At 46.4% G+C, this 12,151-nt stretch overlaps 2 protein-coding genes across 5 annotated transcripts in view; one reads left to right on the plus strand and one right to left on the minus strand.

The window, feature by feature from the left end:
- F8 (coagulation factor VIII) overlaps positions 1 to 12,151 on the plus strand; it is a 126,682-nt gene that overhangs the window by 109,302 nt on the left and 5,229 nt on the right. For 3 of the 4 annotated variants that reach the window (XM_032398724.1, XM_032398722.1, XM_032398721.1), the window contains 3 exons: positions 5,962 to 6,106; positions 6,485 to 6,633; positions 7,385 to 7,561. In XM_032398724.1, the coding sequence (XP_032254615.1) occupies positions 5,962 to 6,106; positions 6,485 to 6,633; positions 7,385 to 7,561 (471 nt within the window). The remainder of the gene's footprint in view (positions 1 to 5,961; positions 6,107 to 6,484; positions 6,634 to 7,384; positions 7,562 to 12,151) is intronic. The other variant, XM_032398723.1, reaches the window with a different exon arrangement.
- On the minus strand, positions 187 to 1,194 carry LOC116628419 (histone H2A-Bbd type 2/3). Its single transcript, XM_032398743.1, has one exon. The coding sequence runs from the start codon at positions 663 to 665 to the stop codon at positions 324 to 326; it is 342 nt and encodes a 113-aa protein (XP_032254634.1). The 5' UTR covers positions 666 to 1,194; the 3' UTR covers positions 187 to 323.

A 12,151-nucleotide genomic window follows, 5' to 3' on the forward strand; every position in this document is an offset into this window, starting at 1 on the left:
AGAGAAACGGCTCTTCTCGGTCCTCCCCGAGCCGGACCCCTCCCCGCACGGCAGCCAGACGCCGCCAGCACCCGCGACCCCCGCCCCGTCCCTCCCGGGAGACGGACGTCCCCCAACCACGTCCCACACAAAGCGACTGAAGCACACACACGGGGTTCTTTCTTTCGTTCGCTTTTATTGCTTTGACCAAAAGGGGTTCCTTGCCCCACTTTTCTGGACCGTCAAGGACTTCGCCCAAGGCACCTGCCAGGCCGGGGCCGCCCCAGCGGTGAGCAGACCTGACTGGCCGGCCGAGGCCCGCGAACCCGGCTCACGTTGGGCAGCTAGTCCCAGGCCGGGGCCACCTGGGAGATGGTCGTAGCCCCCAAGAAGCCGCTGAGCAGCGCGTTGTTGTGGACGGCCATGTCCACGAGCTCCGGGGTGATGCGCCTGCCGCCGCTGTTCCGGGCCTCGTTGCCTGCCAGCTCCAGGACCGTGGCCGTCAGGTACTGGATGACGGCCGCTAGGAAGACCGGTGCGGACGAGCCCAGGCGCCGGGCGTAGTGGCCCTCCCTCAGGCGGCGCTCCACGTGGCTCACGGAGAACGACAGCTCGGCTCGGGCAGTGCGGGAGCGGGCCCGCCTCTGGCCCCTGGACGACCCTCGACGGCTCCTTATCCCCGGCATGCTGGGCCTTGACTGCGCTTTCTCCGACGGGCCTAGCTCTGCGCTGCGCTGCGGTGCGGTGCGCGCTTTCTCCGACGGGCCTAGCTCTGCGCTGCGCTGCGGTGCGGTGCGCGCTTTCTCCGACGGGCCTAGCTCTGCGGTGCGGTGCGGTGCGCCAGCTGGCCCAACTTCTCCAACCAGCCGGTCGTCGGGCCCCTGAGCCGCCGTCTCCTAGCGACCACGGACCGACCCCTTTCATTGGTCCGGGGACACGCTTCGTAACACGTAGATCCGGTGAGGTCACTGCTTTCCCATCGGCCCCTGCTGGGAGCCTGGGCCCGCCAAGAAACGGCGCCGGCAGGAGCCTGCTCACCCTGCCCCCCTGCAACCTCTCTTGGAGGGAATGCTCACTTTTCCGCCCCACGGGGACGTTGTACAGAAAAAAAACAAAACAAAACAGACGTGGCGGGTCCGGTGGTACCGAGCAGACACTCGAGGTGTCGGGCGACCAACACGACTCTCTAGTTCCAAAACGTGCGCACCACCCCAAGAAGAGACCCCTGCACCTGTCAGGCAGTCACTCCCCCCACGGCACCTCCGTCCCTCCCCACCCCACCCCCCCGCCCCCCGTAGCCCCCAGGCCACCACTCATCTGCTTCCGGCCCACAGAGGTTTGCCTCTTCGGGAGACTCACCTAGAGATGGGATCGTAAGACCAATAGGTGGCTTTTGGGGTCGCGCTGCTTTCACTCAGCACCCACGTTTCCATGAGGGTTCCTCCACGTGGTAGCCTGAATCAGCACTTCGTGTCTTTCGACGGCCGAATAATATCCCACGGCCGTGGATAGACCACGTGTCGTGCATCCCGTCCGTCAGTGGACGGGCCTTGCGGTGCTTTCCACCTTGGGGCAGATGGGAAGGAAGAGCGCTGCGGGGGACGTTCCCGGAGTGCAGGCTTCTGTCGGAGCGCCTGTTCCCCACGCCTTCGGGTATAGAGCTAGGAGTGGGATTGCGGGGTCCTTCCTATGGTCATTCTATGTGTAACTTCCTGAGGAGCTGCCCAACGGATTCCCACGGCAGCGGTACCACTTTCCAATCCCAGCAGCACTGTGCGAGGGTCCCAGTTCTGCCACACCCTCGCCCAAACTTGTCATTTTCCACTTGTTTTGTTTCTCTTGTGCCTGGAAGAGCCATCCTACTGGGTGTGAAGTGCTATCTCATGGTGACTTTTCCTTAGAGAGGGAGACGGGGGGAGGAGCAGAGGGAGGGGGGAGAGAGAGAGAGACAGAGAGAGAATCTTAAGCAGGCTCCATGCCCGGTGCAGAGCCCACCGTGGAGCCTGACGTGGGGCTGGATCTCACAACCCTCAGATCATGCATGACCTGAGCCGAGGTCCAGAGTCCAAACGTTCAACCGACTGAGCCACCCAGGCGCCCCTGCTGGTGCTTTTGATCTGCACGTCCCTAACGGCTAACGATGTTGAGCAGCTTTTCATGTGCCTCTTGGCCATTTGTACATGAGCGTCGGAGGAATGGCTGCTCAAGTCCTTTGCCCGTTGTTTAACTGCCTTGTTCGCCTTGTCTGCTCAAGTCCTTTGCCCATTGTTTAACCGGGTTGTTCACCTCTTTGTTGTTGAGGTCTAAGCATTCTTGATGCATTCTGAAAAATACGCCCTTATCACATACATGATTTGCAAATGCTTCTCCCATCCTGGGGAGGGGGAGGTTGGCCTTTCACTTTCCACACAGGTCCTCCTTCTTTTGTGGCTATGCTTTTGCTACCATTTTTAAGGAACTGTTGCGTAACAGAGTCTCTAGGGAGAGTCCTTTGATGCACAAATGTTTTTGGTTTGGATGGGGTACAGTTTTGTTTCTCTCCTCCTCCTCCATTCCTCCTTCTTCCTCTTCTCCTCCTCCCTTTCTTGTAGCTGTGCTTTTGCTGCCATATTTAAGGAACCATTGCATAATCAAATCCACCAGGATTTACATCTATGGTTTATTCCAAGGGTTTCATAGTTTCCTTGCTTACATTTAGGTTTGTGATCCAGTTTTGGAGTTCATTTGCAGACACGGTTTCAGACTGGACTCCACATTCTTTCTTTTGTCTGTGGATATTCAGTTTTCCCAGCACCATTCCTTGAAGAGATTGCTCATTCCTACATTGAATGGCCTGACCACCCTTGTTCAATATCAGCTATTCATAAATCTGTGAATTTATTTCTCACTCTAAATTCCAAAACATTGACCTACATGTCTACCGTTATGCCACCATTATGCCGTTTTCGGGATTGCTTGGAAATTGGGAAGTGTGGGTCCTCCAACTTTGTTCTTCTTTTTCCAGATTGTTTTGGCTGTCTGTGTCCCTTGCAGTTCCATATGCATTTAGGATTGGCTTTAACATTTCTGCAAAACAAGTCACTGAGATTTTGATAGGGGTTGTATTGAATCTCTATATTGCCTTGGGGACTATGGCCATCTTAACAATATTAAATGTTCAATTTACTGAAACAGGATGACTTTCCATTTATTTAGGTCCTCTTTAATTTCTTTCAGCAATAATTTGTAATTTTCAGTGCACAAGTCTTGCACCTCTTTGGCTAAATTTATTCCTATGCATTTAATTCCATTTGATGATATATTTTTTAAAGATTTTATTTATTTATTTGACAGACAGAGACACAGGGAGAGAGGGAACACAAGCAGAGGGAGTGGGAGAGGGAGAAGCAGGCTTCCCACAGAGCAGGGAGCCCGATGCGGGGCTCGATCCCAGGACCCTGGGATCATGACCTAAGCCAAAGGCAGACGCTTAACGACTGAGCCACCCAGGTGCCCCATCCATTTGATGATATTTTAAATAGAATTGTTGGGGGTGTCTGGGTGGCTCAGTCAGTTAAGTGTCTGCCTTTGGCTCAGGTCATGATCTCAGGGTCCTAGAGTTGAGTCCCCCATCGGGCTCCCTGCTCATCAGGGATCTGCTTCTCCCTCTGCCCCTCCCCCCTGCTGATGCTCTCTTTCAAATAAATTAATAAAATCTTTAAAAAAATAGAATTGTCAATTTCATTTTAGATTTTTTCATTGCTACTATATAGAAACACAACTGATTTTTGTGTGTTGATCTCATATCCTGCTACTTTGTTGAATTCACTTATTAACTCTATGTGTTTTGTGTATTGTTTAGGATTTTTTATACGTAAGATTATGTCATCTGAGAATAGAGATAGTTTTCCTTCTTCATTTCCAATTTAGAAGCCTTTTATTTCTTTTTCTTGTGTCATTGCTCTGGCTAGGATTTCCATTACAATCCTGAATAGAAGCAGCGAAAGCAAGAATTCTTGTCTTGTTCCTGATGTTAGGGGAAAAGCTTTCAGTCTTCCACCATTGAGTATGACATTAGCTATGGGTATTTCATAAATGCCCTTTATTATGTTTGGTAATTCCTGTTCTATTCCTAGTTTGCTGTTGTTTTTTGTCAGGAAAAATTGGGTTTTGCTCAATGCTTTTTCTGCATCAATTGAGAGGATCATGTGGGTTTTTTCAACTTTGTTTTATTAATTTAGTGTTAAATAATTTTCTTATGTTGAAGCATCTTTGTATTCCTGGGAGAATTCCTATTTGGACATGAAATGTAATATTTATAATGTGCTGCTGGATTCAGTTTGCTAAAATTATTTGAGGATTTCTGCATCTATATTCTTTTTTTTAAAGATTTTCTTTATTTATTTGAGACAGAGGGAGAGCACAAGCAGGGAGGAGTATCAGAGGGAGAGGGAGAAGCAGACTCCCCACTGTGCAGGGAGCCCAACACGGGGCTCATTCCCAGGACCTTGAGATCATGACCTGAACAGAAGGCAGATGCTTAACCAACTGAGCCACCCAGGCGCTCCTATATTCTTTTTTTTAGAGATTTTATTTATTTATTTGAGAAAGTGAGTGTGAGCAAGTGAGAGAGAGAACACGAGTGGGGGGAGGAGCAGAGGGAGAGGGAGAAGCAGACTCCCCACTGACATTGGAGCCCAACACGGGGCTCGATCCTGGGACTCCAGATCATGACCTGAGCCAAAGGCAGACACTTAACCAACTGAGCCACCCAGGCACCCCTCTATATTCTTGTTTCAAAGATTTTTTGTTTATTATATGAAAGAGAGAGAATGAGTGGGGGGAGGCAGAGTGAGAGGAAGAAGCAGGCTCCCCGCTGAGCAGGGAGCCCGCTGTGGGACTCGATCCCGAGACCCTATGATCATGACCTGAGCTGAAGGCAGTCGCTTAACTGACTGAGCCACCCAGGCACCCCGGCAAAACAATTTCTTAGAAAATTCCCCATAATACTATTACTCTGCTGTGTGATTATATAACAGACTTACACTGATTCCTATTTTAGTGTATTCAAGCAGATACAAATCCCAGGTGTTTTGTAAAAGATAACTTTCAACTTTCCGGGGCGCCTGGGTGGCTCAGTCGTTAAGCATCTGCCTTCGGCTCAGGTCATGATCCCAGGGTTCTGGGACCAAGCCCCGCATCGGGCTCCCTGCTTGGTGGGAAGCCTGCTTCTCCCTCTCCCACTCCCCTAGCTTATGTTCCTTCTCTCACTTTGTCTGTCTCTCTCAAATAAATAAAAATCTTTAAAAAAAATTTTTTTCAACTTTCCTTATACTATGTGCCATGGTTTAAATCTAGGCCTTTTGAATAGGCATTACTATCATATTTCTCAAACTGTGTTCCTTTTCCTTTAAATATGCTGTGCACTTTCCTCTGGAACCTAGACTTGTCAAGGTCTTAAACCCCACATGATGGATGTTAACATGTGTCTCGAATTCATACACAAGGAATTATTAATTAAAGCCTCACAGTTCATGCACACACACACACACAGCCCACATTCTTGGAAGATTATTCTGAGGCCAGTAAGTGAGGCAGACTTTCACAGCTGACTCTGGCCTAATCTGGTGCTTCTCAAACTTCGAATTCTGATTCAGTAGATCCGGAATAGAGCCCAAGATACAGTATTTCTAAATGCTGATACTGCAGGATTAGCAAGGCCCTAAATGGCTTCCTCAACTTTGATGAGCCTTTTACAGGACCCCAAAATAGAAGACCACTTCACCTGCCCAGACTTAATCTCCCTTGTTCCATTCTTCTTCCAGGTGTTTCTCTCCTTCATGTATTCCATTCTCACATCTGTCTAGCTGGAATGGTTTTATTTGTGTGTGTTGAATGCTGTTGAGAAACACACAAAGCAAGATTAGGAGGCAGATATGATTGGGAGGAATTGCTTTTTACTGTCTCCACTTGCCATGTACCTGTGCTAATTCCTCCCTACAGGTCTTCTTTGGCAATGTGGATTCATCTGGGATAAAACACAATATTTTTAACCCTCCAATTATTGCTCGGTACATCCGTTTGCACCCAACACATTACAGCATCCGCAGCACTCTTCGCATGGAGCTGATGGGCTGTGATTTAAACAGTAAGTGCCAAGTCATCATGTGTCCTTCCCTCTCCCAACCCTGGGGAGGATGACTAACTGTCCTAGTGTTCTGAAGAGTAGGGGGATTTCCCAGGGCACAAAACTATTAATGCTAAAACCAGCCCAGTCCTGAGCAAACCCAGGACTTGGTCATTCGAAACATGGGATTCCCTAGGGGCAGCACCTCCCAAGGTACTATTAACAAGGCAAATCAAAGTCAAACAGAACTGAGAAGGGCTGACCCAAAAATGAGGGGCAGGTCAGGTTAACAGTAACAGAATCGGTGCCGAAGTCAATGCCTGAGAAATGACGTCAGGATGACAGTTGCCCTGTGGGTGCGTCTTCTCCTGACGATTACATCCCTTTCATTTCTCTGAGGTTGCAGCATGCCACTGGGGATGGAGAATAAAGCAATATCGGATGCCCAGATTACTGCCTCATCCTACTTAAACAGTATGTTTGCCACTTGGTCTCCTTCACAAGCCCGATTACACCTCCAGGGGAGGACTAACGCCTGGAGACCTCAGGTAAGAGGCAACAAATTTGCCATTTAACTGATGCAGAGGAGGGAGTACAGGTTGGGAAAGAATAGGGAAGGTCCTTGACTGTTTCTTTAGAGGCATTTCTGTCACCTGACTGTTCCCAAAAAAGTGTCAAGGGTGGTTGGCTCTGGGGGGAAAAATCCCCGTAGATGTCTAGTGGATGTGCCATGTGATCTCACACAGCATTTGTGGGGGGAAATGATCCCTAATTGAACCTCCTAGAAGCAGAATCTCTATATGCAATCCTGGGCAGATGTCTGTGAAGGACTTGCAGTAGCTGAAGTAGTTTCTCGGTGCCTCAAAGGAAAGTGCCACAGCCATGTACAGTTCATTGGGCACAGTTGTTTTTCCAGAACCAGTGAATTTGTGATTTTCAATCACTGAATAGCTTTTGGTGATGAATGCAGTCAATGGTCTCTGCTCCTCCAAGGGGCTTACTTTAAGCAAAACAGCTCGTATAACACTTTGCCGAACTTGTAATACTCTAGTCCATCTATATACGGCTCTATATTCATTTAGCCAACATTTACTGAGCACCTATTGAATGGCAGACGGATACAGGGACGAATCATGAAAAATTTCGGCAATGAAGTTGCTTAGAGTCTAATAAGGGAGACTGACAAAGAGACCATTAAGATGCAGAGTGATACGTGCTATGACATGGTGAAGAAAGGATGTGGGGATTTCTGGGAGCAAATAGTAAGCAACAGGATACTAGTCTAACTGACTTCCCCAGGCAAATAATCCAAAAGAGTGGCTGCAAGTGGACTTCCAGAAGATAATGAGAGTCACAGGAATAACCACGCAGGGGGTAAAATCGCTCCTTACCAGCATGTATGTGAAGGAGTTCCTCATCAGCAGTAGTCAAGATGGCCACAACTGGACTCTTTTTCTTCACAATGGCAAAGTAAAGGTATGCTGGTCTCATGCGAAAGGCACAAGAGCTCTCCTAGGGCTTGACATTTAGAAACATAACAAGGTTGATGTAAGATCAAACTTTCAAGATAAATTTTATTGAGTCTCTATAGTAATAGGACACCATGAAAGACATTTTGGGAGGACACAGTGACTCCAAGCAAGGACGTACAATCCCAGGAAAGAGCAGAGTAGAGCCAAAAGTTGATTATCCTCATGGATGTTGATGTCATCCAGGATGATGGCAAGAATCAGAGGGCTGAAGAAGAATGAGAGTTACTTGCCAGATGTTTAAAGATGTCTGTATCCTCATCAGCAACTTAGAGTCCCAAGCCTCGTTGATCTTTAACATATGGGACCCAGACAATCTTCCTTCTTGATGTGGGTTTGCTGGATAAGTCAACAAATTATGCTAATTAGAGGACATGACAAAAGTCTTGCTATCCCATGAGTAATGAGAGAATGAATAGTTCATCTCTATGGTCTCTTTTCTTTTTCATCAAGAATTAATCATGGTGTGGCCCTTACCCATCTCCTTTGCTCTCTAAGCTCCCCCCCCCCATACTAAGAAACTCTCAGGTCCCTAAAAACAGCATGTTATTTCTCATACCAGGCTTTTACATTCTACCTGTTTACATACTGTTTATTCTACCTAGAACAATTCTTTCCTAGGTACTTAGCACTGCCCTTTACTTGGCTCATTCTTTAAGTCTCAGATAAACATCTTCTCCTCCAGGAAGAATTCCCTGATCCTCCAATGCTGGATTAGACTTCTGCTTCTGGCAGTTCAGTGGACCAGAGTATAGATAATATGTATGCTAGAGGATATTCCCATTTTTTAAAGGGTATATCTCTGATACATGCTACCATATGGATGAACCTTGAATGCATTATGTTAAATGAAATAGGCCACACCCCATGGTGGGGCATGGGAAATGTGGTGTGCAGAAATAGGCCAGACATAAAAGGACCATTTATATGAGTGTATTAGTGAGGCTTCTCCAGAGAAACAGATCCAATAGAATGTGTGTGTGCATGCACACCTATGTATGTGTGTGTATAAAGAGATTATTGTAAGGAACTGGCTTATGATTATGAAGACTGACAAGTCCCAAGATCTGCAGGGTGAACCAGCAAGCTGGAGACCCAGGAGTACCAATGGTCTAGTTCCGGTCCGAGTCCAAAAGCCTGAGAACCAAGGTAGCTGATGGTGTAAATTCCAGGCCGAAGGCCAGCAGGCTCAAGACTTAGGAAGGGCCAGTAATTCAGTTTGAGCCCCAAAGCTGGAAAAGCCAATGTCCCAGTTCCAAGGCAGTCAGGCAGGAAGAGTTCTTATTCAGAGGAAGGTCAGCCTTTTTATTCTCTTCAGGCTTTCAAAGGTTTGGAAGAAAATCTGCTTTATTCACTCTACCATTTGAATGTTAATCTTACCCAAAAACATCCTCACAGACACACCCAGAATAGTGTTTGACCAAATATCCGGGTACCTCCTGACCTAGGCAAGTTGGCACACAGAATTAACAATTATAATGAGGTACCTGGAATAGGCAAGTTCATGGAGACTGAAAGTAGAACAGAGGTTACCGAAGACTTGGGGAGAGGATAATGGAGAGTTACTGTCTAATGCATAGAGTTTCAGTTTTGCAAGATGAAGAATTCTGGAGATGGATGGTGGTGATGCTTGTACAACATTGTGAATCTATTTAATGCCACTGAATTGTACACTTAAAACTGGTCAAAATGGTAAATTATATGTTATGTATATATTATCACGATAAGAAGGCTATCTCACTTATAGTACATACTTCTTTTTTTTTAAAGATTTTATTTATTTATTTGAGAGGGAGAGAGAGCAGGCAAGAGCACAAGAGCAGAGGGAGGGAGAAGCAGACTCCCCACTGAGCAGGGAGCCCAACGATCCCAGGACCCGGGGATCATGACCTAAGCCGAAGGCAGACACTTCACTAACTGAGCCACCCAGGCACTCTATAGTACATACCTTTTTTTTTTCCTTCCTTCTCCTAGTCTTTTATTTGTTAAGCAGTAGTCTTTAATAATAAATGCCAAAGGAAAGCAACAAACAAAAGCAGGGGATGTGCATAGTGGATGGGAAATGACTGTGAGCCATGGCAGACCAGAAGTTCCTGTTTTGTTCTGTGGGGCGAGGAGTCTGCATTGTGGTGTGCTCATCTTTCTTCTCCCCCACAAAGGTCTCAAACAGCTTAGATGGGAGGCTGAACGTGATGACTGGTCCTAATTTTTGCTATTCAGCCATTTTTCTTTTTTTTTTTAAAGATTTTCTTGATCGTGCTCTCTGACTCCGTACATTCCAGACTGTTCAATGGATTTGTAATAAACTTCCAAGATGAAGGGAAATTTCTTGCTCATTGTTTGCCTGAAATCTTGGCTTGCATTCATCTTATTAAACAAAAAATATGCTCCAAAAACGCCCAAGGGTTCAACTACTAAAACTCCTTTAAAGATCTTCTTTGCCACTGGTTCCATAGCGCGGGCCATCCTGAGGTGCATACTTCTTAATGCATTGTTACACTCGGAAACAAGGAAAGGGGACTCTCCAGTCCCCAAATAAAACCCCATGAGCTTTTATTTGAAAATAATGAGCTGAAATCATAGCAAACAGAGGTAAAATATGAGAAAATGTACAATGGATGAGCTTTCCTAAAGGAAAATGCTTATATTAGTGTTATTAGGAGACTAAGCTTTGAGCAAAATGCAAGGAAAACTGAACGCATTAGGTAATGAACCCCAGAAGGGAGCTAAAGTAGCTGCAGGTTAGTAGCACCTCCTGGCATCTGGAAGTCCACTCAGAAGAAAGCACTCCCAGTATAGGTCTCCAAGATTCCCACATCCTTAAATGATAAGATCATAAATATTAGCAAACATGCAAGACAACCAACCAACTTGACTACAAGTGAGCAGAGGGGCTCCTGGCTGGCTCAGTCGGTAGAGCATATGACTCTTGATCTCAGAGTCATGAGTTCAAGCCCCCAGATTGGGTGTGGAGCCTACTTTTTTTAAGATTTTATTTATTTATTTGAGAGAGAGAAAGCACAAGCAGGGGGAGTGGGAGAGGGAGAAGCAGACTCCCCACTGAGCAGAGAGCCTGACACGGGGACTCAATCCCAGGACCCCAGGATCATGACCTGAGCCGAAGGCAGACGCTCCACCGACTGAGCCACCCAGGCGTCCCGGGTGTGGAGCCTACTTTAAAAAAATTAATGAAATTAAATTTAAAAAAACAAGTGAGCAAGAACAATCAATACAGAGTTAGTATCGAAAAACATCAGATATTGATGAACCATGAAAACATAAAAATAAATGACAAATTATCCAAAATTATTAGGCGGTTTTCGGAAAACAAAAGTACTTTTAGAAATGAAAAGCATAGGGGTGCCTGGGTGGCTCAGTTGGTTAAGCATCTGCCTTCGGCTTGGGTCATGGTCCTGCGGTCCTGGGATAGAGTCCTGCATCGGGCTCCTTGCTCAGCAGAGAGCCTGTTTCTCCTCTCCCTCTACCTACTGCTCCCCCTGCTTGTGCTCTCTCACTCGCTCGCGCTCTCTGTCAAATAAATAAATAAAATCTTTGAAAAAAAAAAAGAAATGAAAAACATAGTTGTTGAAGCTTGAAAATCAAAGAAAGACTTAGGGGCGCCTGGGTGGCTCAGTCGTTAAGCGTCTGCCTTCGGCTCAGGTCATGATCCCGGGATCCTGGGATCGAGCCCCGCATCAGGCTCCCTGCTCGGTGGGAAGCCTGCTTATCTCTCTCCCACTCCCCCTGCTTGTGTTCCCTCTCTGTGTCTCTCTCTGTCAAATAAATAAAATCTTAAAAAAAAAAAAAAGAAAGACTTAATAGCAGATTAGACACAGCCAAAGAGAATTTAGTCAATAGGAAGATATAGCTGAAGAAATTACCTAGGATGGAGCACAGAAGACAAGACATATAAAAGGAAATTACATAACCGGAATCCCAGAATGAAAGGGAAAATACAGTGGAGAAATGGCAAAATGTTCACTTTAAAAAGAAAACTGCCAGTTATTTTACCTGCAAAAATGGATTTTTTTGGAATAGCAGAGAATTCCAATCTGGAACAAGCAAGCTAGGGCCGAACCATAGGCAAGTCTACAGAACAAAAGAGAGGCACACCCTTTTAATACAGGAAAGGGGGGAGTTGGGAGGAGCTGTTATAAACAAAAAGTCCATTGGAATAAACTGGAAGTTGGAAGTGTAGTGGTTTCTCATTGGCTGAGTTGTGACTGTCTCTTATTGGCTGGGCTGTTGCGGGGATGAGTGTGGAGGAGGGGTGAACCTTCCTCCCTTCTGCTCTGGTAGTAAAGTAGTAAAGAAAATGGTATCCTTTTGTTGGATTTTCAATTGAGGATAAGTGGTAAGGTGTGAGAGCTCACCCTGCTGGCCTCCTGACTCCATTCTAAAGGAGGTTTCCTTTTATTAATTTTCACAAAACAAACAAGGACTAGCACTTTTGCCACTTCTATTCAACATGTTACTGGAAGTTATAACCAGAGAAATTAGTCAAGAGAAAGAAATAAAAGGCATCTAAATTGGAAAG

The sequence above is a fragment of the Phoca vitulina genome, unplaced genomic scaffold, assembly GCF_004348235.1.
Source record: "Phoca vitulina isolate PV1807 unplaced genomic scaffold, GSC_HSeal_1.0 scaffold119, whole genome shotgun sequence".
Lineage (NCBI taxonomy): Eukaryota > Metazoa > Chordata > Mammalia > Carnivora > Phocidae > Phoca > Phoca vitulina.

Excerpts from the sequence above, each read along its gene's own strand:
- LOC116628419 (XM_032398743.1), bottom strand. The coding sequence starts at position 665 with ATGCCGGGGATAAGGAGCCGTCGAGGGTCGTCCAGGGGCCAGAGGCGG.